Source organism: Setaria viridis, chromosome 6 (assembly GCF_005286985.2).
Source record: "Setaria viridis chromosome 6, Setaria_viridis_v4.0, whole genome shotgun sequence".
NCBI classification, from domain to species: Eukaryota; Viridiplantae; Streptophyta; class Magnoliopsida; order Poales; family Poaceae; genus Setaria; species Setaria viridis.
The window spans coordinates 8,967,442-8,992,209 of NC_048268.2; the positions used below are offsets into that span (position 1 = coordinate 8,967,442).

The window sequence follows — 24,768 nt, forward strand, 5'->3', positions numbered from 1 at the left end:
CCTAATGGATAGTTCCCGAGACGCCCCCCTGACCCTTTTAGTACTAGGTGGAGCTCCCACCCGGTACTAAAAGCTCCGATCTGCCGCTAGCCGCCTGCCGTCACTTCTTATCCATCCATCCATCTCCCCCCTCCTCTATCTCTCTCTCCTCTCCACCTCTACCTCTGTTCACCCTCACCCTTCCTCTCCTCCTCTACCTCCCCTCCCCTCCCCCCCTCCACTCGCCCCTCATCGGCAGTGAGGAGCAGCGGCGGGGTGAGGTGAGGTGGCGGCAGGCAGGGCGAGGTGAGGCAGGCGATGGTAGGTGGGGCGTGGTGAGGTGGCAGCGGGCGATGGGAGCGATGGCGGACGGGGCGAGGTGAGGCGGGCGACGGCGGGGTGGGCGGACAGGCGGGGGCGGCGGGGTGAGGGGGTGGCAGGGGTGGCGGGGTCCGTCGGGAGGGTGGCGGGTGACAGGAGGGAGGGTGGCGGCGGGAAGGGGGTCCGGGCCGGCGGGAGGCCGGATTTCATTTTTTTTATTTTTTAATACCCATTTGACCCACCTCTTTAGTATCGAACTAGTAGTACCGGTTGCATAAGCGGTACTAAAGTGGGTTCCCAACCGGTACAGAAGACCATTTCTCTAGTAGTGCAAATATTGTTGTGGCTCATAGTGAATGGCTGTTCCATAAATTTGATCGACTATGTCATTCAGATCCTTGTGATCTCAAATTGCCTATCCAGCTACTTAAACTAAATTTGGCTTTGGGTATCATGCACACCTAACAAGATAAGGTATTGCTTTTAAAGTGAAAAATCATCGAGCGTCTTGAATTTATACTTTTTCACTTTATGTAGTACAATTAAGCTATATCTATGAAAAAACAAGTTTTATCAATTTAACTAGGATGACGCTGCATTTTTTTACTATAGAGACTTAGATGGTACAACCAAATTTAGAGGGACATATATACATTTTGAAAGTATATATAGACATAGATAGATGACACCCAAAATTAAATTTAGAGCGCTATATGTACGTACACTATGAAAGTACAGGGATATGAAAGTACAGGGATATAAGTGATCAGCTAAACAAGTACGACCATGCACTTTACTGAAAATTGTATTACAAATCAAGTGCTCGCATGCAGATTGACAAGCAGGAAACGTAACTATGGGATGTTTACCTCCTTTCCTCGTCATCATTGCATGATAAGGATGGATCCCATAGCAGGTGAAGTCCAAGTCACCAAACAGGTGAGCTTTCTTCTGAAATTGCAGAGTTGGGCTCACCTGCCCAATAATCCGCGAGAAAGATCTCCAACAGCACTCACAAGCTCACACAACCTGAAAAGGAAGGTGCTTCTGTGCTGTACTCATTTAGAGTCGCACAAGTTTTAAAGCCAGAGAGATGCTGTTGATAGATGGGTGAAAATGGTGGAGGGCGGCCCCACCTGCCATAGAGGACCACAACAGCTCTAGCGCTCCCCTGCGCCCCCACCCCCACCGCTGGTGGCCACTCCAGCCCCGGCGTCCATAGCTGCCCGCCGGCCGCCACTCCGGCGCCAGCGGCCACCAGTCCGCCTCCTCCGCCTCCCCTCTGTGCCTCCCCCTCCCCCCCCCGCTCACACCAGCACCCGCCTACATGCCACACGCCGCCACCTTTCCTCCCTGCCGCCTCCCTACCCGCCGCCACCCCCCGCCCACGCTAGCGGTCGTCCCGGCGCCTTCGGCCTCCTCCGCCTGCTCCTCCTCCACCTCCCCTCCCCCTCTCCATGGCCGACCAAACCCTAGATCTGGGTTCAGCCACCGCTGCTCCCGGCGCCGCCGCCTCCTCCTCTGCCGGTGGGCCGCATCAGGCCATTCGGTGTACCCTCCAAAAAACTACTCGGGTTCATCATCAGTCATCGAGGAATCGAGGCTAATCCCGAGAAGATCGCCGCATCACAAACTTGCACTCAAGGACATCCAAAAGCTGACTATATGCATGGCGCCCCTCAACAGATTTATCTCAAGACTTGGGGAATGGGGACTACCCTTCTTCAAACTACTCAAGCGGCAACATAAGTTCCAGTGGACTTAGGAGGCGGAACAAGCCCTTCAACAGTTGAAGGATTTTTTATCAAAACCATCAGTCCTCATGGCGCCTACTCCCAATGAAGACTTGTTGCTCTATATCGCTGCGACTACTAATGTCGTCAGCACGGTGATCGTAGTTGAAAGACTAGAACCTGGCCATATATACAAAGTATAGAGGGTCGTCTACTTCGTCAGTGAGGTATTATCGGATTCCAAAACTAGGTACCCGCTAGTTCAAAAAGCTGCTTTTCACCTGGCGGAAGCTATAACACTACTTCAAGGAACACAACATCTCCGTTGTCGCAGACCTCCCCTTAAGCGAAATCCTCCACAATTAAGACGCGACAGGAAGAATCTCCAAGTGGGTAGTACAACTTGGAGCCTTATCCCTAAAATTTAAGTCAAGGACTGCCATCAAGTCACAAGCACTAGTTGATTTCATGGCAGAGTGGCGGAAAAATTAAGTACCAACACCGACAGAACGCCTAGAGCACTGGGTCACGTACTTTGATGGATCACTCAAGCTCGAGGGCATTGGTGCAGGAGTACTCTTAATCTCTCCCAAAGGCGAACAACTCAAATACGTTCTACAAATCTTCTAGGAGGTATCCAAAAATGAAGCCGAATACGAAGCACTTCTGCATGAGCTTCGACTGGCAGTCTCGCTGGGAATCAAGCGGTTGTTGGTCTACGGCGACTCACTGCTAGTCATCAATCACGTCAATGACAAGTGGGACCACCACAAGGATAACTGAAAGTACGTAGGCTAGATAATAAGTTCTCTAGTCTAGAGTTTCACCATGTGGCTCATGATAACAATGTAGCCGTAGACGTCTTGTCCAAACTCGGATCTACTCATGCCCAAGTTTCAGCCAGGGTCTTCGTCCATGAACTACACAAGCCATCCATAGTGGAGCCGACACCATCAAAATGCACCGATCAAGGTCATGACGCAACAGATCAGGAGGTTTTGATGATCAACGTATATTGGAGAACCCCCTTCATCGACTACATTAAGAAGCACAAGTTGCCTCCTGACAAGAAAGAAGCATAGCAAGTGTCGCGACGCGATAAGAACTACGTTCTAGTCGGGGACAAACTCTACAGACGAGGCGCATCTTTAGGAGTACTCATGAAGTGCGTCCCATGACAACATGGCAATGACATACTAGAGGAGATCTATAAGAGCATCTGCGGCAACCACGCATCCTCAAGAACGATCGTGGGCAAGGCTTTCAAAGTAGGCTTCTACTGGCCTACAGCTCTTGCTGACGCTGAAGAAATAGTCCGCCGATGCCAAGGGTGTCAATTCTTCTCCAAACAACAACACGTCCCTGCCTACAAGTTAATCACCATACCAACCTCATGGCCCTTCGCATGCTGGGGGCTAGACATGATTGGTCCTCTGCCTACAGTGCTCGGAGGCTTCAATCGAGTACTCATGGCAATCGATAAGTTCACCAAGTGGATCGAGGTGAAGCCAGTGACGTGCCCCAACGCAGACAGAGTACTCGACTTTCTCGACGAGATCGTCCATCGCTACGGCTTCCCCAACTGCATCATCATAGACTTGGGCTCCAATTTCAACAACCACGAGTTCTGAAAGTACTGTGAGAACAATGGGATCGACTTCCGGTACATTTCTATCGCTCATCTGCGGGCCAACAACCAGGTATAACGTGCCAATAGGATGTTACTGGATGCTCTGAAGAAAAGACTACATGACATCGGAAACACCAAAGGGGGCAAGTGCCTCAAGGAGCTACCCATCAAACTCTATGAGCTTCATACACAGCCGTGTAAGCCTACAGGGTACTCACCCTACTTCTTGGTCTACGAATCAGAAGCCGTCCTCTCCGCCGACGTCATGTGGAAATCTCTAGTAGTCGAGCAATACGAGAAGGGTGCGGCACAAGAAACAAGGTGTCTAGACTTAGACAGCCTTGAAGAAGCTTGTTGTGCAGCACTCGTCCAGTCAGCAAGGTACCTTGAAATAATTCATCGCTATCATGATCGCAACGTCAAAAAACGTTCGTTCAACTCAGACGACATGATCCTCAAGCGTATCAAAGACACCAAGGGACTGCACAAGCTAAATTCACCTTGGGAGGGTCCTTTCATCGTTTCCAAGATCACTGGACCTGGATCGTATAGGCTCCAAACTCTCACTGGCGAAGAATTCGACAATTCGTGGAACATCAAACACCTGTGTCGATTCTACCAATAGTTTACATACTCATGTAAATGGCCATCGGCCTTCGTTGTCTAATTATAATTCAATAAAGCAAAGTTATTTTTTGTTGTAAAATGACTAGTCTCTGCCTGATTGCGACTTGCAAAAGTAAGATTGCAAAGCTATTTAGCTCCCACGGGTACTATCACCCAACTCGCAGCTTGTATTCACAAGTCTGCATATATATTTTTCGAGTTATTCAACTCGTTTGGATAAAAATCATCCATATACGGCTTATAATAACAAATCATACGGCTTATAATAACAAATCTGCAGACATATCTTTCGGGTTATTTAACTCGTTGGACAAACAACAACTTGCAAAGGCAAGCCTGTATTCACAAAAATGAGCTAGTCAGCTCCTCGGACAAATCTGTCCAACGACGATCTTCGTGAAAAGAAGTCATCAATGACTTAGGAGTCATCTATACTACCCAACTTCTAATCTAGACGAGTCTGTCTAGTCACAGCTTGTAAAAAACAAGTCTGTAGTTTCAGATCTTTGAAGCACAACACCCGAACAACCCAGAGAGGCTGCTAAAGTAGGCTCCAGTTCATGAAGTTCTGAAGAGTCTACTCACCTAAAGAGTTTTGACTACCCAGATATCTGAGTACTCGCGCTCCATTAAAGAGGTTGCATCCTACACGTACTCTATATCGCATATCTGAAGAGGCTCACAAGAAGCAGTCTTGTGCGCAGACACTCACGACTACCACATGAACAATTATCAGAGTACTTCGGGAGATGCACTAAAACCAAAATTCAAACAAGTCGACAAGCAATAAAATTTGCGACAAGACTTCAAATAATTTACATTTCATTTCATGAATGATAATTTACATTTCATTTCATGAATGACATGTTTATATTACAATTTTACATTATAGTTACTCAAGGTCTATCTGACTGGCTACTTCCTTAACGATAGGAGCCACTTCTTCCGAATACTGTTGGAACTGCTCATCAGAGCAGCCTTCTGCAATTCCCTCCGCATTGGTAGCCAAATTGGTTTGCGGGTAGAAAAACTTAACCATCACCAAAAGTTGCTTGGAAACGAACTCTGCCATCTTTTGGACGTAGCCGGTGATCTCTTCACGGGTACTTCCTTGAGTATCTCCGCCAAAGGACGGGGCTCCACGCCTTTTTCTAGGGACTCCACCATATCGACGACAGGCTGAGAGGCTTCTATCAGCTCCTTCAGAGCTAGTTTGGTTGCTGCCAACTTAGCTTCTTGCGCTCGGAGTTTCGTCATAAGATCTACCAATTAGACTTCTCCATCGACGCGCAATTTCTTCTCTTTCTCCAATTTGTGCTCCATAGTCTCATACTGAGCAGTCAACTTGTCGTGTTGATCCGTCACTCCGTAATACGAGTTCTGCTAGTTCATGGCGTGACCCTAGAGATCTTTATTTTTTTGTAAGCTCTGCAAGAACAAGACAAAAAGCAAGTCAGAAACACCAAGTGTAAATTGCTACTCGAGGGCCAGCAGCGGGTAACAAATTACCTTCCAAACGGTTGTTCAACCCCTTGTTGCGCTTCTGGAGACGGTCCTTCTCCTCCATGGCTTTCTGCACAGCATTCCGGTATTGGACGGCTTGGCCGTCATACTTCATAAGTAGCCGGGAAGAGTAATGCCGCTCCTTGGCTAGCTCATGTTCAAGCGCTTGAGCCCGCATAATGGTGTCGCCATGACCTTGGATTATTTTTTACTTCTCGCGGGAGCGCTAGATCAGTTTCTACAAAAACAGAACAACTACCCGTATGAGGAACGAGTACCAATTTCAAGACGAAGACAACATAGAGGAGGAAAACTTACCTCTGTAAACTCGCTTACACGACGATGCATCTCCATGATCGTGGCCTCCATGACCGGGAGTAATCCAATTTTCATCATGCTGCTTATGCTCTCCAGAGAGGAACGAGTACCAATTTCAAGATAAAGACAACATAGAGGAGGAAAACTTACCTCTGTAAACTCGCTTACACGGCGATGCATCTCCATGACCGTGGCCTCCATGACCGGGAGCAATCCAATTTTCATCATGCTGCTCATGCTTTCCAGCACCCGACGCACTGAGAGGGACCAGCACCCGGCTAGTCGATGGGTCGGCTTCCGAAGACGCAAGGAGGCCTCACCGCGACTAGTCGACGGCCCCACCTCGGACTACGGGACGACAGCTAGCACTGGCAGCGGGCAAGCAGGATCGACTTCAGCTTCTGGCTCAGGGCTATAAGTGTAGCTTCGACTCCAGTAGTAGTCGCCACCGCTGTCTCGGTCTCCACCTCCGGCTCGTGGGCTACCAGAGTCGCCACCACTGCAGAAGTAGTCGCCACCACGGGCTCGACCACAGGCAGCTCAGGGGCTGGCACTACAGCAACATTAAGCGATGCTATAACGTCATGCATAAGGGCTACGACAAGGGATACTGCACCTGGGATGATTTCAGGTGCGGGCTGCTCTTCTGGCGGTGGAATTACAAGCTCCAGGGCAATTTCTGGGGTTGAGCGGCTAGCACCATCAGCTCCAGAAGTTGGGCTTGGCCCCCCAATATTCTGTGAAACAAGACAAGTGTAAAAACACACTAGACAATAGCATCAAGTTACAATCAGTACTCGAGTACTTACTTGGTGGACCTCTTTATCCTTATGGAGGGCCCGGCCCTTAGACGTAGGGACTTGATGGTGGGCGACGGCTTCTTTGGCGCGGCTCGCTGGATCATAGATGGATCCTCGCCAGACTTGGCCGCCGTCTCCACTCCATGAGTAGTCTACATTGGGATGGGGTTGGCCTTGGCAACAGGAGGCTCTTCGTCCTCCTTTGTTGCCAGCAGCTCTTGCTGCACGACTTCCGTAGTCATGTTTTCCACCTCTGTCTCCTCCTCGACTACCTGCAGCTCACCAATTTCAGATTCAAGTGAGGCATGGAAGAAAGCAAAACGACTTACACATACTCGATCCCTAGAATCCTATCCTTCTTCAAAAGTGATTACCGGAGGTGGGACTTCATCAGCGGACGACTTCTTCACCACCCACTTGATGGCGACAGTATGTGCCTTCTTCGGTTGTGGTGCCAATCCGGCTCATCCTTAGCTTCACGCTTGGACGTCCCGGAAGACAACCCCGCCTTGTCTGAGAGACAGGGCTTGACAACAAATTTTTCAGCAGACTCTGAATCAGAGCTGCTAAAAAAGGACCAATCCTCCGATTCCTCTTCCTTCTCCTCCTCCTCAATCGCCTTTTGTACAACCGCGAGGGTATGTACACGCGGAGTAGCGTCAAAGCCATCCGGTCCAGCAGGAGGAGGGTTGGAGCAGTACAAGTAAATTTCCTCCTGCAAGCAGAATACAAGTCAATACATTGACAGACACCAAAATTAGTACTCGGGGGCTGTAGGTCATGGGTAGTTACTTAGTTTGGCAGGTTGGCCGCATAGTGTTCTCGTACAATTGTCGGGGGCAACGTGCCTGAAAAAGCACTTTAGCCACACCATCACTTCATCCGCAGACAAGTCTTGCGACGTCATCCGCGATGGGTCATTGGGACCCGAGTAGACATACCTCCATGTGCAGCGCAGTTGTAGGGGTTGAACTCGCCTCATGAAGCTGAAGCTCACGCCGATGCCGATCAGACCTTCCCTCTTGAGTGTGGCAATCTTCTCTATCAGCTCCGGCAGCTGAACGCTATCTGCAGTACTCAGCTCATCCAACCAGTCGGAGAAGCTTACAAAACTACTCGAGACTACTACATTTGACTAAAAAGTACTCGGGGGCTTGTCGGCCATATATCCATGAGCCCACCAGAAGGTTGGGACAATCCTACAATACGGAGTTGTACACCGAGACGTGTCAGACATGGAGACTACGGTGCAGGATGACGTAGTCTACGTGGAGGACAGGAACTAGTCAAGGATTAGGAAACTACTCGTAGCTATTAGAGTAGGACTCTCTAGTCGTTGCTCATGCCGTTGCCGAGTGATGTTGGCTTCGACAGCTTCTTCAAGAGCTTCACGTTCCTCTTACTTCGACCACCTCCGTTGTCTACTGTGACAACGTGAGCGCTGTCTATGTGACAACCAATCCAGTTCATCATCGGTGCACAAAGCATATTGAGATTGACATCCACTTCGTCTGCAAGAGGGTCACCTTGGGACAGGTCCGAGTACTACATGTGCCATCTTCCCATCAGTTCGCGAACATCATGACGAGAGGCCTACCAGCTGTTCACTGACTTTAGGTCCAGTCTTTGGAACCTCCCGCTGCGACCGTGGGTGGGTATTAGGAATTGTATAGCTATTTTGTAGCTTTCCATGTATACTTGATTGTATTCCTTGTATACCAACCTATATTGGCTATATATTCCTCGTATACCAACCTATATTGGCTATAAGGTCACCCCCTCATTCTATCTCTCCACGCTACCTTCACTAAAAAATTTGACTGACAACAAACAAATGTTCAACATCGATTTAATAGCAACTTTTTTAAAACCCCATAAAATAAATATTACAAATATGTTTTTTAAATATACAAAACTCATGCCGTTTTATGTAGCCAATTTTAAAATGAAGATATTGGAAATAACAGAATTGGGGACACCACTTGTTTCTGAACCATTGTGCTAACTGAACTTCTAATGTCCACAAAAAACTCAAAATAGTCTCTTTTTTTCTGCAATCAGATGTAGTGTAACAATCTGTTCATGCAAACAATATTCGCCTAAATGCGTCAGCACAAACAAGGCTCAACTATAAGCCAACATCATGGCCACTGCGAACAGCATAAACTTTAATATTAATCAGTATCAACACAAGCAACATTGAGACTGCAATAATGACTACTAAACAGAACACAGATCTCAGTTAAACTTGCATATTAATTGATCGATTGGTGCAAGGTATAATTAGTACAGGTAATACTTAGATATAGTTGTCATTATAAATTGGGAATAAAATAGAAAAGATATTAAAAACATAAACACTGCTTTCTCTGCATTAAATAAGTGCCATTGCAGTAACAAGTATCAATACACTACCCTTTACATTCACTAATGATTAGGCAGGGACCCAGCAGGAGTTCGAAGCTCAACACCATTATCACAAGTCAAAACTAGAAAGTAACTTCGGTATTAACAGAAGTGGCATACATACAGCAAAGGGTATAAAATATATAGCTGCATTAATAAATGCCAAGCCTGTTAGCTTACAGCACTAGGGTATTCTTTCTTTCCAGATAACCCTCCACAGTGGATGTTATATGTGACAAAAAAATGAAACCTGAAATTAATTTGCTAAACAGGTACATCAATAGTGCCATCAGCTTAACTTCAACTTGATCAGCGGGAATAACAAACATTAAAAACAGAATATGCACTTCAGCCTTTTTTAATAAAAATCATTTAATTACCTTGCCTGAATGAGTAGATTTCTCCTTACAGTAGCTAAATCAAACATCATGATCTTTTAACCAGAAGCAGTAACATCCTTAAAATCACATGCCAAAAGAGAAGCAATAGAATAATAAATAATATTTCATGAGAGCAGCACATTGTATCTTCATGAGTAAAGATAGCACATTATTTTTTCATGAATAAACTTCATGAACAGTAGATAGCTTTCATGAGTAATCACAGATGATATATCAAGAGCAAAAGACAACTCAAAAACATGGTGGAACTTCAGCCTCACAAAAACAAACACACTTTGCTACATACAATAGGATTTTCACACCCTGCTGCAGAAACAAACACAATGAAAGATGTAAAGAAGCACCTACAGTACAAGAAGGTACCTATCAGATGCACAGGTAACTCCCACTGGAAAAGGTATGTCCAACTTCATTAAACTGGGCAATGCCATCAGTGGCTGGATGTAGTTTGATGCCAGACAATGTAAATGGCCCTTGGTAAGCAAATTTCACCATGCCAAGAACCTCTAGCTCACCATCCTTGGAGTCTTGGTCAACAGGCATTCGTGCTCTGAGCCTTCCAGCTGGACCTTTCAGGGGAATGTCTGAAATGTGCCATCTTAGCTCCCTCTCTGCCCGGTTCAGCACTGCCTTGGGTGAAACATTGAGCAGAGTGGGGTCCACAGGAAGCTTAACAATGAATGTCACATTGCTCAGAGGCTGCGGCAGCATTGGGTTGGATGCATACTGTATCATCACTGAGAGCAATGTCCCGCTATGGCGCTTCACAAGGCGCATCCTCAAAGGTAGAGGCGAGTGCTTTGGCAGGAAGCTGTACTTCAGAAGGGGAATGGGCTCCTCCTTCGACACAGTTCTGACATGGAATAGCCCATTCTGGAGGTTACTCAACACATTACTCTGCAATGCAGCCCTCTTCATTCCTGATGTGCCCTCAAGACGGAAGGAGAACTCTGTTTCCTTCCCCGCTGCCTTGTTCAATGGCAAGGTTCGAAGGAAGATTGTACCCTTCAAACCAACCCGCACAAGAATAGACTCCTTGAATTCTGCGTTGATCTCCTCTGCAATGAACAACTCAGGAGCAGTCATTTCTGTGCGCTTGGTCACCAATAGATTCTCCAACGGAGTACCACCAGCTGCATTTGGTGGCTGCCCACTGGTTGCTAGCAGCTCAAGACCAGTGACAGCCCTGTCCTTATGATCCTTCTTCGTCGTGGTAACAAACTCAGAAGCATCCAGCCCACCACCAAATGGCGCATTGAACCCTTCAAACGCCTCAGCAAGTGAAGCCTCCTCGTTGCCGAACTCAATTCCACCATAGTCACCCTCAAACCCTTCAACTCCAATAAATGTCGGCTTAGTTGCCTCAGCTGGAGGCAGAGTCGTGACCTCCAACCCAGCAAGTGCAGCTGCAGGATCAGCAACCACAAGGGCAGTCTCCTTGTTCTTCTTGAACCCACCAACCAATGCCTCCTCCGGCTTGTTGTTAATCAGGTCGCTGGCTGCGAAGGGATCCTTCTCCACAGGAGGCGCCTCCTCAGGTGGAGGCTCATCCCCAGTAGCAACCGTGGTCGCCGGAGCAATGTTAGAGGAGAACTCGTCACCAGCAGCGAGTGTTTCCTGGGGAAGCTCGAACGAGGCGCCGGAGAAGCCCTCCCTCGCGGCGTGGCGATCCTGCGCGAGGTGCTCGACAGTGGGCCAAGAATCCGCGCCACGGGCGCGGGCCTCGGCGTCGGGGGAGGAGTTGACCATGCGCGCGAGGTTGTCGCCATGTATGGTGGCGAGGATCTGGGAGAGGCGGACGGATCCCACGCCGTGGAGGACGAGGTCGAGCGCAAGGTACACCTCGGGGTACTTGCGGTGCACCTTCTCGGGGGTGACGTCGACGCCGCGGCATGCGGCGACGACGACGGAGACGGCCTGGTTGACGGCGTCGGCGACGGCGAAGGCGTGGACGGCGGGGGCGGCGTGGTCGGAGCCCGCGGTGGTGACGCCGAGCACGTAGATGGAGTTGACGAGGCGGTACACGACGCGGTACTGCGACTCGACGCCGACGACGAGCTGGCCCGATCCGGCGGCGAGCGGGTCGTCGCCGATGGCGTCGAGCGAGGCGGACGAGGAGGCGGAGGCGGCGGCGGCGGCGGACTGCTGCTTGCCGCGGGCGAGGTGGAGGCGCGCGAGGCGGAAGGCGGAGACGGCGGCGAGGGCGCGGGAGACGGGGAACCAGGAGCGCGTCTGGAGGAGGATGTCCGGCCCGTTAACCGGCTGCAGGGAGATCGCGAGGCACGCCATGGCGCGCGGACGCCGGCGGCGGAGTGGGGCGCTCCGGCGCGGCGGCGGATCTGGGGGCGAGGGCAGCGGCGCGGATCTGGGGAGCAGTGGGATCTGGGAGGGAGTGGGTTGCCGTTGCGGCGGGGCGGAGTAGGAAGGGAAGGAGACGGGTGCACGGGGCGAACGGTGGACTCGGTGTACGGACGGAAGCGGCTGGGCAGCGGTTGAGCTGAGGTGGCGAGGCCCAGTTCCAATGCGGCTTTGCTTCAATGGATACCGTTCGATCGGGCAAGCAAGGTCTGCGATGATTCGCTATAACACTACTGCCTTTCCGTCGATATTGTTTCGGCATCTGCCACTAGTTCAATTTCATAAAAGGGTAAATTGCACCCGCTATATAATAATTTTATGCTTATATCAGTTTAGTTCAGAAGTTGCAAACCATACAAATGGATTCGTAAACTTTTCCCACTAGCTTAGGTCACAAGTAGACCTAAGCATTTTATGGGCTAAATCAGCTCGGGCTAAAAAAAGCCTAGTTCATTTCGGACTAAAAATTTATGCCCACAAAAGTTTCATGTGCATTGTCGGGCTGAATTTTCGGGCTGGGCTTGAGCTTCCCACTCTTTTTTATTTTAAATAAATGAAATTAATTGCATGGGTAGGCTTGGGCTCGCTCGATTTTTTTAGCTTTGTTTTCGCTGACCATGCCAGAGCATGGGTGGGCCAAAACCCACCGGGCTTGGGCTGAACCCACGGGTCAAGTGGGCAATAGTGACGTGTATCAACACGCGGTGCTTGATAAGAGCTATCTCTCCATAGCTTTGTTACAACCATATTATGAATTTAAGGCGTGCTTCGTAGCCAGCCATGCCGCACCTATGGCAGCTGCCTAAGCTGCGGCACCGAAAACTGCAGCCACAAAAACACACCATAACTCCTAAACCACTTGGTCTAAATGTGGCGAATCCACTTCGGATCTACTTGGTTAAACATGATTTAGCCGCATAATACGCAACGCTCATGCCTAAGCCGAGTAAACACGAAGTGCCGTCGGATTTCTTCCGATTTAACCACTTGAACAGGACCATTTTAGCAGATCCACACGAAGGTGAGCGGTTCCAGAGAATACAATAAGTCCACCGAGTTAACAACTTAACCACTTAGTTTAGTTATGAAATAAACATCAGAGTTTTACAAGGTTTCAAGAAAAACAACAGAAGGTAAACCACTAGCGGAAGCAAAGTGTCGGGGTCGGACATCCCTGGTGAGGCCAGCCGGGACATCACTGATCCCTCTCCTCGCCGTCCGAGGAGGGATCCCACTTGACCGTCCAACCCGGAGGGAGCTGGGGCGGCCAAGTGCCAGCGGAAGAAGGGTCGGGAGCAGCGACTTCACCTGAAAAAAAACAGCAGCCACAACAAGGCTGAGCTACTAAGCTCAACAAGACTTAACCGCCAGGGAGTAAAGCTACTCCACAGAACTAGACATGTAAGGCTTTTTGGCTGGGGGTTTTGTTTGCCAAAAACACTAAATAGAACCTTATTTTCAAGTTTTAGCTTCGGTTCTAAGTTCATTATCCGGTCTAAGTTTTGCAACCTATTCTAAGCAATCATAGAACCAACCAAGGTATGCTTATCTCAACAGAACCATGTCATCATCAGATTCCTCATTTACTCAGGGTGACATAGCGATCAAGTAGTCTCAAACTGTGAGAGGCAGATGAATCGATTCGAGTTCTCTAACCATGCATGGTGAACCTAACCTCACGACATCCGCGCACCCGGAGGTCGCTTCCCGTGTCGGCCTTCCCCATCAATCCCCTAACTCGTGTCGAGCCCATTTCCTTTGGTGCAAGGTTCCACAGACCCCGCCTCTGCCGTTCTGTGACCACGCTTGCCACCACGTGCAACAACCAGCAGGGGAAACTCCGTTCCAAGAACAATGGGGCGACCGCTCACGTCTAGGTTCAATCCGGTACTAGGCTTCCTCATCCCATACTAAGTATGAGGTTAGTACTTTCAAACACTTGATCACGAATACCACCACTGTCAGGCCTTAGTCAAGTTTCATAGATAGACGGGGCGATCAACCGACCACCAAAGAGTTACCCAAAACCCTGCCCCGTCCATCGTCCTTACAGTTGTAACAGAAGGGTAGACATCCAACTCCTACAACTCGCGAGTGACAGGGAATCACTCGGCTTTTACCGTCTCCTAGTTAAGCAAGGCATCTACTCGATCCAACAGCTAGTGTTCAGATCATGGGAGCTAAGTCATGCATCTAGGGTTCCAAACAACTCCTATACGTAAATGCACAAGTATGCTAAAGAAGGCATGCGCAAGTCTGGTAAAACAACATAGGGTTTTCATGCAACCGGGGCTTGCCTTCGAGCAAGGAGGAAGAGAACTGCTCGACTTCTGGGGCGGCTTCGGCTTCAGAGGGCAGGAGCTCAGCTACACCGTCGTCTTCTGGCGCCGGGTGCAGCTCGTAGAAGCCGTCGGCGAGGCGCAGCTCTACACGAATGCAATGCATTAGTTAGCATAGACGGTTATTTCAACAGCAACACTTGCAAGTCTGAGCCCAGAAACTCGCGACAAAAAGCAGGAGGGTGGGAAGGTTCAAGGGAGCTGGTGGAGATCAAGAGGTAAGGGTCGGAGGAAAGGAACTTATGATCTGACCCTTAAATTAGAGGGTTTGGTGTGCTAGGGATCCTCAGACTCAGCGCTGAAGGGTCCCCAAGTTTTACACATACACCCTCGGTTTGAAGAAAAAGGTTACAGCCGAGCCCTCGGGCGAGGCGGAGAAGGGTCGGCGGGACAGACAGGGTCGGGCGAGATGGAACCGGGGTCGGGCGGATAAGAGGGGTCGGGCGAAGCGGACAAGGGTCGGACGAGGCGGACCAGGGGTCGGTAGCTTACCTTCTTCCTACAAGGAAAGCTTGGGGTCGGGAAGAAGCAGACTTGGGCGGAGGGGCTAAGGCTTTGAACAACGGCTAGGTCCGGCAGGGCTCCGGCGGCGGCGGTGCTTTTTGTGGATCACAAGTAAGCTCTTACGCAGCACGGAGGAGCAAGCGGCTGGATGGCTTGGGGAAAACGGAGTGGGGCGGAGAGGAGAGTTCCTCAGGAACTTAGTGGGGTGGCGTTGGGAGCTTGAGCAGGGAGCAAGCGAAAAGGCGGAAAGGCAGCAATGGCGAAGGGAACTCCGGCGGGGCTCGCGCATTCCCTTTTATAGTGGCGCTGGAGTGAGAAGGGAGCGGCGTGGGAGTGAGAAGGGGAGCAGCGCGAAGGCCGGGGAAGAAGCAATGGAGTGCTCTGCCTGGGCGGCGATTGAGCGACGAGGGCGGTGGAGCAGGACTTCGGGGATGACGCCAGCGGTCATTGGGCTCTGGCGTCAGGGCGGCGCAGGAGCGGGTATGCCGGTGGTTGAGATTTGGCGGAGGTGGGCGTCGTCGTGCGGTAGAGTTGATGGAAGTGACCGGGTTAACGGCGCTAGAATCGAGGGTGCACAGGTGAGAAAACAGGCGGCCGCAGGCGCGTGGGCGAGCGCGGAACAACAGATTGGCGGGCGGTTTCTGACAGGGTGGGGAAAGGAGCTGTCGCTGCCGCGGTCAGTGTTGGCGGAGGAGGAATCGTCGGGTAGCGAAGACCAAGCGGCGCGACTGTGTCAAAGTGACGGAAAAGACGGGTGACATCAGGCTCTGCGGCCAGGATCTGGCGATGTGATGATGGGCGCGGTGGCGAGGTGTTGCAGAAAGGTTGCAGAGGGGCTTCCGCTGCGATTGGGGAAGGGGGCGCGAGAATCCATTCGGTCGCGGGCCAGAGACAAGGCGGAGCGGCGGGCGTCGGAGAAGTTGAGCCACGCAGCGGGGGAACTCTGAAGCGGGCGTGCAACTCGAGTGCGCCTGTCGCGGAAGATCTGGGGGAAAAAGATCTCGTGGGTCCACCGGTCAGATAGAACGGATGTTTTGGGAAAGACTTAGAAGGATCCGACGGTGAGTTGGGGGTCGGCGGGGTCGGAACTAGGGACAAGCGGAGAGAGGTCAGGTCTCAGGGGTCGGGACCGGTCTGGAGGTTGTTCACTTCGGCTTGGGAAGCTAAGACAGGTGATCAGGGGCTCGGATTAGGGTTAACTTGGAAGATTTGGGGTCGGTCGTCACAGCCTACCCCTCTTAAAAAGAATCTCGTCCCGAGATTCAGGTATAAAAGTAGGGTGTGCCGTTCTTACCTCCTTGATGAGACAGAAAACCTGGGAAGTGCTTGTTCAGATACTCGTCTGTTTCCCATGTTGCTTCATCCTCCGTGTGGTTCCTCCAGAGGATCTTGTACATTCTGACCATTTGGCGCCGGGTATGTCTCTCTTTCTGGTCAAGAACTCGGTCTGGGTACTCGGTGTAGGTTAGGTCGGGCTCTACCTGAAGCTGCTCTGGCTCTAAGATCTCGGTTGGAACTTGGACACATTTCTTCAGTTGAGATACATGGAAAACATTGTGTATGGCCGATAGCCGTTCTGGGAGTTGGATCCGATAGGCAACGGGTCCACAGATCTCCACAATCTCATAAGGGCCAATGTAGCGGGGAGCCAATTTTCCTTTCACTCCAAACCGTTGCACTCCCTTGGTCGGGGAGACTCGAAGGTACACATGATCGCCAATGTCGAACTGTAGGGGCCTTCTTCGCCTGTCGGAATAACTCTTCTGTCGAGATTGGGCAGCTTTGAGATTTGCTTCAATTACCCTTACTCGCTCTTCGGCTTCTGCCACTAAGTCAGGGCCCTAGATCTGTCTTTCTCCTGCTTGGGACCAGTTCAATGTTGTCCGACATCTCCGGCCATATAAGGCTTCAAACGGTGCCATCTTCAAACTGGTCTGGTAGCTGTTGTTGTAGGAGAATTCTGCCAAGGGCAAGCACTTGTCCCAATTTTTGTCATAATGGATGACACAAGCTCTCAACATGTCTTCAAGGATCTGATTGACTCTTTCGGTTTGACCATCGGTTTGAGGATGATATGTTGAGCTACGGATGAGCCTGGCGCCCATGGATGCTTGTAGCTATTCCCAAAAGCGTGCCACAAACTGAACTCCTCGATCAGAGATGATGGTCTTGGGTACACCGTGTAGGGAAACTATGTGGTCGAGGTACAACTCTGCATACTGTTTGACTGTGTGGGTGGTGCGGACAGGAAGGAAGTGAGCGGTCTTGGTCAGGCGGTCCACTATAACCCAGATGGAGTCATGTCGCTGTGATGTGAGGGGCAGTCCAACTATGAAGTCCATGCTGATGTCTTCCCATTTTCAAGAGGGAATAGGTAGGGGCTGCAGGGTACCTGCTACCTTTAGATGGCTGGCTTTGACACGTTGACAGGTGTCACATTCTGAAACATACCGGGCAATTTCTGGCTTCACTCCACTCCACCAAAAGGTTTGACGGAGATCATGGTACATCTTATTGCTGCCAGGATGGATCGAGAACTTGGAGAGATGAGCTTCGTCTAGGATCTGCTTCCTCAGTTTGGGGTCAGCTGGTACAACCAATCGGTTTCCATAATACACCTTCCCAGTCTCATCCTGTCGAAAATGCTTATACCCTTCATCCTTCAATGCGATCTTCCTGATGATCCGCTTTACTTCCTCATCCTCCACTTGTGCTGACCGTATTTGGTCTTCCAAAACTGAGTCAAGGGTGATGTGGCCGAGGGTTCCATGGGGAACAATTTCCAAACTGAGTTTCCCCATCTCATGACACAGAGTCTCGGTGAAAGTTGTTGCCGACACGCAATTGCAACAGTTCTTGCGGCTAAGAGCATCGGCCACCACATTGGCCTTGCCGGGATGATAGTGAACTTCCAAGTCGTAGTCTTTTATCAACTCTAACCATCTTCTTTGGTGCATGTTGAGGTCGTCTTGAGTGAAGATGTACTTGAGGCTCTTGTGGTCAGTGTAGATGTTGCAGTGGGTGCCCATCAGATAGTGTCTCCATATCTTTAAGGCATGAATCACTGCTGCCAACTCAAGATCATGGGTCGGGTAGTTCAACTCATGAGGTCATAATGCCCGTGAGGCATAGGCAATAACTCGGTTGTCTTGCATAAGAACACACCCAAGTCCAGTGCCAGAGGCGTCACAGTACACGTCAAACGGCCTAGAAGGGTCGGGCTGAGCCAAAACTGGGGCTGTAGTCAGCAAGTGCTTCAGGGTCTTGAAGGCTTCTTCACACTTGTCGCTCCACGCGAACCTGACCTCTTTCTTCAACAACTCTGTCATTGGCTTAGCTATCTTAGAGAAATCCGATATGAAGCGCCGATAGTAGCCTGCCAGTCCAAGGAAACTTCTGATCTGGTGCACTGAGGCAGGAGGCTTCCATTCCATGACTTCCTGCACCTTACTGGGGTCGACGGCTATACCATCCTTGGAGATAGTGTGTCCCAAAAACTTGACACTATCTAACCATTACTCACACTTGGAGAATTTGGCATAGAGTTGGTGATCTCTCAGCCGTTGGAGAACTACATGAAGATGATCGGCATGTTCTTCTTCGCTCTTCGAGTACACGAGGATATCATCAATAAACATCACAACAAACTTGTCCAACTTGGGCATGAACACCGAGTTCATGAGGTACATGAAATAGGCGGGTGCATTGGTGAGTCCAAAGGACATGACCAGGTACTCGTATAGTCCATATCTTGTGGAGAAGGCTGTCTTGGGTATGTCGCCGTGTCGGATCTTGATTTGGTGATAACCCGAACGAAGATCGATCTTGGAGAACACTTTTGCTCCAGCTAACTGATCAAACAAGACATCAATGCGTGGCAGTAGGTACTTATTCTTGACGGTCACAGCATTGAGGGGTCGGTAGTCCACACACATGCGGAGATTGCCATCCTTCTTTTTCACAAACAGGGCGGGGCAACCCAAGGTGATGTGCTGGGTCGGATGAAGCCTTTTTCCAACAGATCATGCAACTGGATCTTCAACTCGGCCAACTCAGCAGGTGGCATCCGATAGGGTCTCTTGGATATCGGTGCGGTGCCGAGGATCAACTCTATGGAAAACTCCACCTCTCTATCAGGTGGCATGCCAGGCAAGTCTTCGGGGAACACGTTAGGGTACTCACAGACAACATGGAGGCTTTCTAGTTGGGCTTCCGATAGAGGGTACGCACAAGGGAGTGCGGACTTAGGATGTTTCAAGGATAGGGTAGAACTGCCATGGAAGGGTGAGTTGATGTGAAGAGTTCGGGCAGCTGTATCTAGAACCACTTGGTGTCTGGCCATCCAATCCATCCCGAGGATGATATCTATTCCTTCCAGGTCAAGGATGATAAGATTCTCATTGAAAAGGGTCAGGCCTAGCTGGAGAGGTACAAGAGTAACGATCTGATCCGAGGCTATCTTCCCTCCCGGAGTGGCGATCACATAGGATTCCTTAGTGTGACCGACATCCAGCTCACATCTTTCTCTAGCCTTACTCCCAATAAAGCTATGAGAGGCTCCCGGATCAAACAACACAACAACAGCTTGATTTAAGACAAGGAAAGTACCCATCATTACTGGCGCACCCTCGGGGAGTTCGGTCAAGCTGGTGTAGTTGAGCCGGCCTTGTCGAACTTGCACCTTGGGCCTTCTTCCTCTGTTCGCCATGGGGTTCTGGCCTTGCTGCTGATTCCTGTTCCTGGGGCAGTCCTTAGCAAAATACCCTTCATTGCCGCAGGTGAAACAGCGGCTACTAGTTGCAGGGTGGGGTGGTGCTGGTGGGGTCGGCCGGGGCGCCTGTGGTTGGAAGCCGGAAAAACGGGGTGCTGCTACTGGTGGGGGTCGGGCAATCCACCTTCCCGACTGCTGGGGTCGGCTGGGCGCTTGTGGAGGAACCATCCTGAACCTTCGGGTTGGCTGGCTCGGAAATGCCACGGAGGCCTTCCTCTTCTGGTCGGCTTTGAGAGCCTGCATGCAATCCTCTTGAGAGATGGCCAGATTGACCAACTCGTTGTAGGTGTCCACCTTGATGGGGTTCAACCTTTCTCTTAGCTCCAAGCTCAGTCCTCGGCGGAATCTGTCCCGCTTCTTCTCGTCTGTGTCCGCATGATAGCCGGCATAACGGCACAGATCGTTGAAAGCTTGGGCGTAGTGCAGGACATCTCGGGTTCCCTAGGTAAGAGCCAGGAACTCGTTGAGCTTGCGCTCTAGGAGACCTTCCGGGATGTGATGCGCTTTAAACGCGGTCTTGAACTCGCTCCAGCTGACCACATGGCCAGCCGGCAACATGGCATGGTAGTGGTCCCACCAGAGCCGTGCGGAGCCACGCAGCTGTTGAGCTGCGAACCGAGCCTTGTTATGGTCGGGGCACAGGGCGGTGAGAAGCTCGAACTTGGATTCGATCATACGAACCCAGGCGTCGGCATCGAGCGGTTCTTGTGTCTTCTGAAACAAAGGGGGCTGCGTCCCCAAAAAGTCCTCATAGCGAGCAACATGTGGCTGCTGTTGAGCCCTTCCACCATGGGGCTGCTGCCGTTGTCCTTGTACAAGATGCCTCAGCAGCTCGGTTTGAGCCGCTAGGATTGCCTCTAGTGGAGACGAGGGCGGGGGTAGGGGAAGATCCTGTCTCTGCTCGCTGCTGCCGGGCATAGAACCAGATCTGGTGCGATGCGCCATCTTCAAGAGTTAACGTTCCATTAATTTCATAATCTTAGAAGTACCCCAACAAATGGAACGCCTAAGTCAAAATTTTCCAATACAACTCTTGCAGATAATGCAACACACGTCCTCGTAAGAGAGATACACCCTTCTCGTCATCAGGTTAGTTAGCGTTTATCTTATCCTTGTACTCAACTTCGGGCGAATCATACCCTACCCAGACTCCTGGAATCCCCTTACATCTGAATTTAAGTCAAGGGGTCGGGCTAGGCGATCATCCCGAGAAAAGGGTCGGCAAGCGATCCACACAAAAAGGGGTCGGGCGAGGTAGAGATTGCCTCGAAAGGTCGGGCGAGGCGGAGAACTTCCTCGAGGGGTCGGCGCATCCGATCTCGCGAACCGGGGTTGGCCAACTTGAACAGACCCACAGAAAACGGCGTGTGTGGTCGCGGCACAACTCACTTAGTCTAACATTCTAACACCTTGCAAGAGTTGAAGGCCAGACTCAGAAATTGACTTTATTTACAACGGTGTTCCAAACACAGGGAGTACTCGAATCAAGGCTAACCTATTACAATTCTTTCCAAAATTTAGGCTGCCGAGGAGTACAACAAAAGAATGAGTCCCTTGTAACTCTTTATCTACAAATGAACACTATGAGTAGGAGAAGGGGCGCCATCTTCTTCAGTGTCCATACTGGACGCTCCCTCATCCTCTTCGGGGTCCCCTTGAGCTTCGAGTTGCATATGGAGGGCGTGCATATCGTCAAGCTCAGCTTGATGCTCGTCCAGGTGAGCATTGGCAACCGCCAGCTCCATTTCTATTTCCATTTTCTCCTCTGACAGCTCGATCATGCCGTCCACTAGGTCGGCTACTTCTCCTTCGAGCTCGGAGATCCTGTCTTGCATGTCATGTATCTGAATGCCTCGTTGGATAAGCTGGTAGGTTTGGCCTACCATGTCTCTCCTGGCTGCCTGGAGGTGTCCTTGAGCATACACTGCGATCCGGGCAAGGATGGTCATGGCCCTTCCTTGGAGCTCGATCAGCCGATAGAGGGCTGTCATACATCTGACGTTGGTGGAGATGGTGACCATGGAGTAAGTGGTGGCCAGCACCTCGATATTTCTGACGCGGTCAAGCCACGCCGGATCCAACCGGTTCCTGACGGGGAACAGGCCGATGCGGTCTAGTGTGACCTCCAGGGGGTGCAGCTGACAAAACTGGGTGAGGAGCTGAAGAGCGGCGGACTCCAAGGTGTCCTCCGGAGCAAGACCGTATACCGATATCCCGAATGAGGGCCAGTCGGGCCGCACAGGAGGAGGAGGTACCACTGCCTGTACGTTACACGTCTGGACGCCCTGCTCCAGGTACAGTCGTCCTGCGTACAATGGTGGGGACTGGTACCCGAACCATTTCAAGGTGTCCCACAAAATCATGGGAAGCCCTCGAAGTGTAGACAGGTTGACTGGAAGGTACCATCCGCTCCAAACAGAACGTGTCTGGGGACGGCCATCTGGAACCAAGAAACCAAAACCACGTGAGATAGACTCCAAGGGTCAGGGGTCGGATAAAGAAGAATTCGGTTGTAACCGAGAGCAACTGGAAGAAACTAGAAATCCTTAGAACCGAAGAAGAGCTTTTCCGAGCAAGGTTACTTTTGAGGAGAGTGACTTTACAGATTTTTGCTTATGACGCATGCACAGCCTACCTTACTCTTAACCAAAACAACTGCCCGAAACTTGGGTCTTACGCGGTCAGTGCCGGTGGCAAGGCAACAAGTACGTCTCTCCCTATAATAGCTAGTCGGTTCTAGCAACGTCTCCTAAGCGAACGCGGTTAGTGTACCTGCAGAAAACACCACCACACGAACCTTTCGTGCCAGCACCCACGAAAGCGTTCCCAAACATTACCGCTCACTATAGGAACGACACCCATGCGTTTAAGGCTGCATGGACAGCACTCAACCGTGGAAATAGGTTCCCTTTGAATGGATCCGTATAACCCTTCGCATACTCGCGATGCGGAATCAGCGCACGTATAATAGACGTGGCGAACAACCGTGATGATAGGCTCGTTGGAATCGAACCGTACCAACCTTCGTATGGATTACATACGGAACCTGCGCACGTATGATAGACGTGGGCGAAAACAACCACGATGATAGGATCCTTTGAATAGAACTCCCTATAGTCCTTCGCATACTCGGGATGCGGAACTCGGCACACGTATGATAAACGTGGCGAAGTGCTGGAAGGGTTAGCAAGATAACCAAATAAAATATTAGCCACCTAAAACAACCCCAAAATCCCCTAGGGCCTCTCGCACTAAAGTCATCCTTAACGATCGTACGGTATTTTTTTTTTCAAAAAGTTTCTTGCAACTTTTATCTTTTCAAAGAAGTGTTAGGGCTTGTTGTGTTCTCTGTATCGCTAAACCTGCTCTGGTACCAGCTGTGGCGGATCCACTTCGGATCTACTTGGTTAAACATGATTTAGCCGCATAATACGTGACGCTCATGCCTAAGCCGAGTAAACACGAAGTTCCGTCAGATTTCTTCCGATTTAACCACTTGAACAGGACCATTTTAGCAGACCCACACGAAGGTGAGCGGTTCCAGAGAATACAACAAGTCCACCGAGTTAACAACTTAACCACTTAGTTTGGTTATGAAATAAATATCAGAGTTTTACAAGGTTTCAAGAAAAACAACAGAAGGTAAACCACTAGGGGAAGCAAAGCGTCGGGGTCGGACATCCCTGGTGAGGCCAGCCGGGACATCACTGATCCCTCTCCTCACCGTCCGAGGAGGGATCCCACTCGACCGTCCAACCCGGAGGGAGCTGGGGCGGCCAAGTGCCAGCGGAAGAAGGGTCGAGAGCAGCGACTTCACCTGAAAAAAAACAGGAGCCACGACAAGGCTGAGCTACTAAGCTCAACAAGACTTAACCGCCAGGGAGTAAAGCTACTCCACAGAACTAGACATGCAAGGCTTTTTGGCTAGGGGTTTTATTTGCCAAAAGCACTAAATAGAACCTTATTTTTCAAGTTTTAGCTCCGGTTCTATGTTCATTATCCGGTCTAAGTTTTGCAACCTATTCTAAGCAATCATAGAACCAACCAAGGTATGCTTATCTCAACAGAACCATGTCATCATCAGATTCCTCATTTACTCAGGGTGACATAGCGATCAAGCAGTCTCAAACTGTGAGAGGCAGACGAATCGATCGAGTTCTCTAACCATGCATGGTGAACCTAACCTCACGACATCCGCGCACCCGGAGGTCGCTTCCCGTGTCAGTCTTCCCCATCAATCCCTTAACTCGTGTCGAGCCCATTTCCTTTGGTGCAAGGTTCCACAGACCCGGCCTCTGCCGTTCTGTGACCACGCTTGCCATCACGTGCAACAACCAGCAGGGGAAACTCCGTTCCAAGAACAATGGGGTGACCGCTCACATCTTGGTTCAATCCGGTACTAGGCTTGTTGGGATACGAGATAGGCTACACTAGCGCAAATCAAAATTTCTACCGCGTAAAACCAGGAAGAACTGCCGTATAAGGATCACGGGATTACCACTCAACGCACTACTAGTGCGGAAGATGTAGATATGCGTCGATGCAGTGAAGACGATCACGTAGTCGTACGTAGTCGATCAACGTAGTCGTACGTAGTCGATCACGTCAACGTCCAGCAGCTCCTCAGCAGCTCGTCCACGTGCAGCAAGATCGCCCCCGGTGCCGCGGCTCGTCGTCGGCTCGTCGGCGGCTCGTCCAAGTGCTGCAGGCGCAACACCTCCAAGGTATCCACACCTGCAGGAAGGAAGCGTCGCAAGCCGGACTGCTAGATCCGCGAGTTGCAATAGGCGAGGGCGTGGGAGGCGCAGCAGGTGTGTTTCGCCAAAAGGTGTAAACCCTAGGGCGCCCCCACCCCTCTATTTATAGAGGTTCCTGACGGGCCTCTGGATCCGAGGCCCATTAGTACTTCTAAACCTAATCCAACTCGGATCAGATCCGAATTGGGCTTCCAGCCCCTTAAGTGTGTGACCCTATGGGTTCGGATACGTATAGACATGGTCCGAGTACTCCTACTCGGCCCAATAGTCGGTAGCGGCCTCTAGCAAGACGTGCCAACTCCTATACGCACACGAAGATCA

General features: G+C 50.6%; 1 protein-coding gene across 2 annotated transcripts; it reads right to left on the reverse strand.

The window, feature by feature from the left end:
- Positions 1-9,256: 9,256 nt before the first annotated feature.
- Positions 9,257-12,118, reverse strand: LOC117860932 (uncharacterized). 2 transcript variants are annotated; one of them, XR_004641604.2, is made up of 3 exons: positions 10,082-12,118; positions 9,698-9,774; positions 9,257-9,567 (listed from the first exon to the last, which is right to left on the reverse strand). XR_004641604.2 is itself a non-coding variant. In XM_034744368.2 (2 exons), exon 1 carries the CDS (start codon positions 12,005-12,007, stop codon positions 10,085-10,087), a length of 1,923 nt encoding a protein of 640 aa, XP_034600259.1. In that variant the 5' UTR covers positions 12,008-12,118; the 3' UTR covers positions 9,257-9,774; positions 10,082-10,084. The 2 variants fall into 2 exon arrangements, 1 of the variants encoding a protein (XP_034600259.1); XM_034744368.2 differs by having other exon boundaries at positions 9,257-9,774.
- Between the last annotated feature and the right edge of the window lie 12,650 nt (positions 12,119-24,768).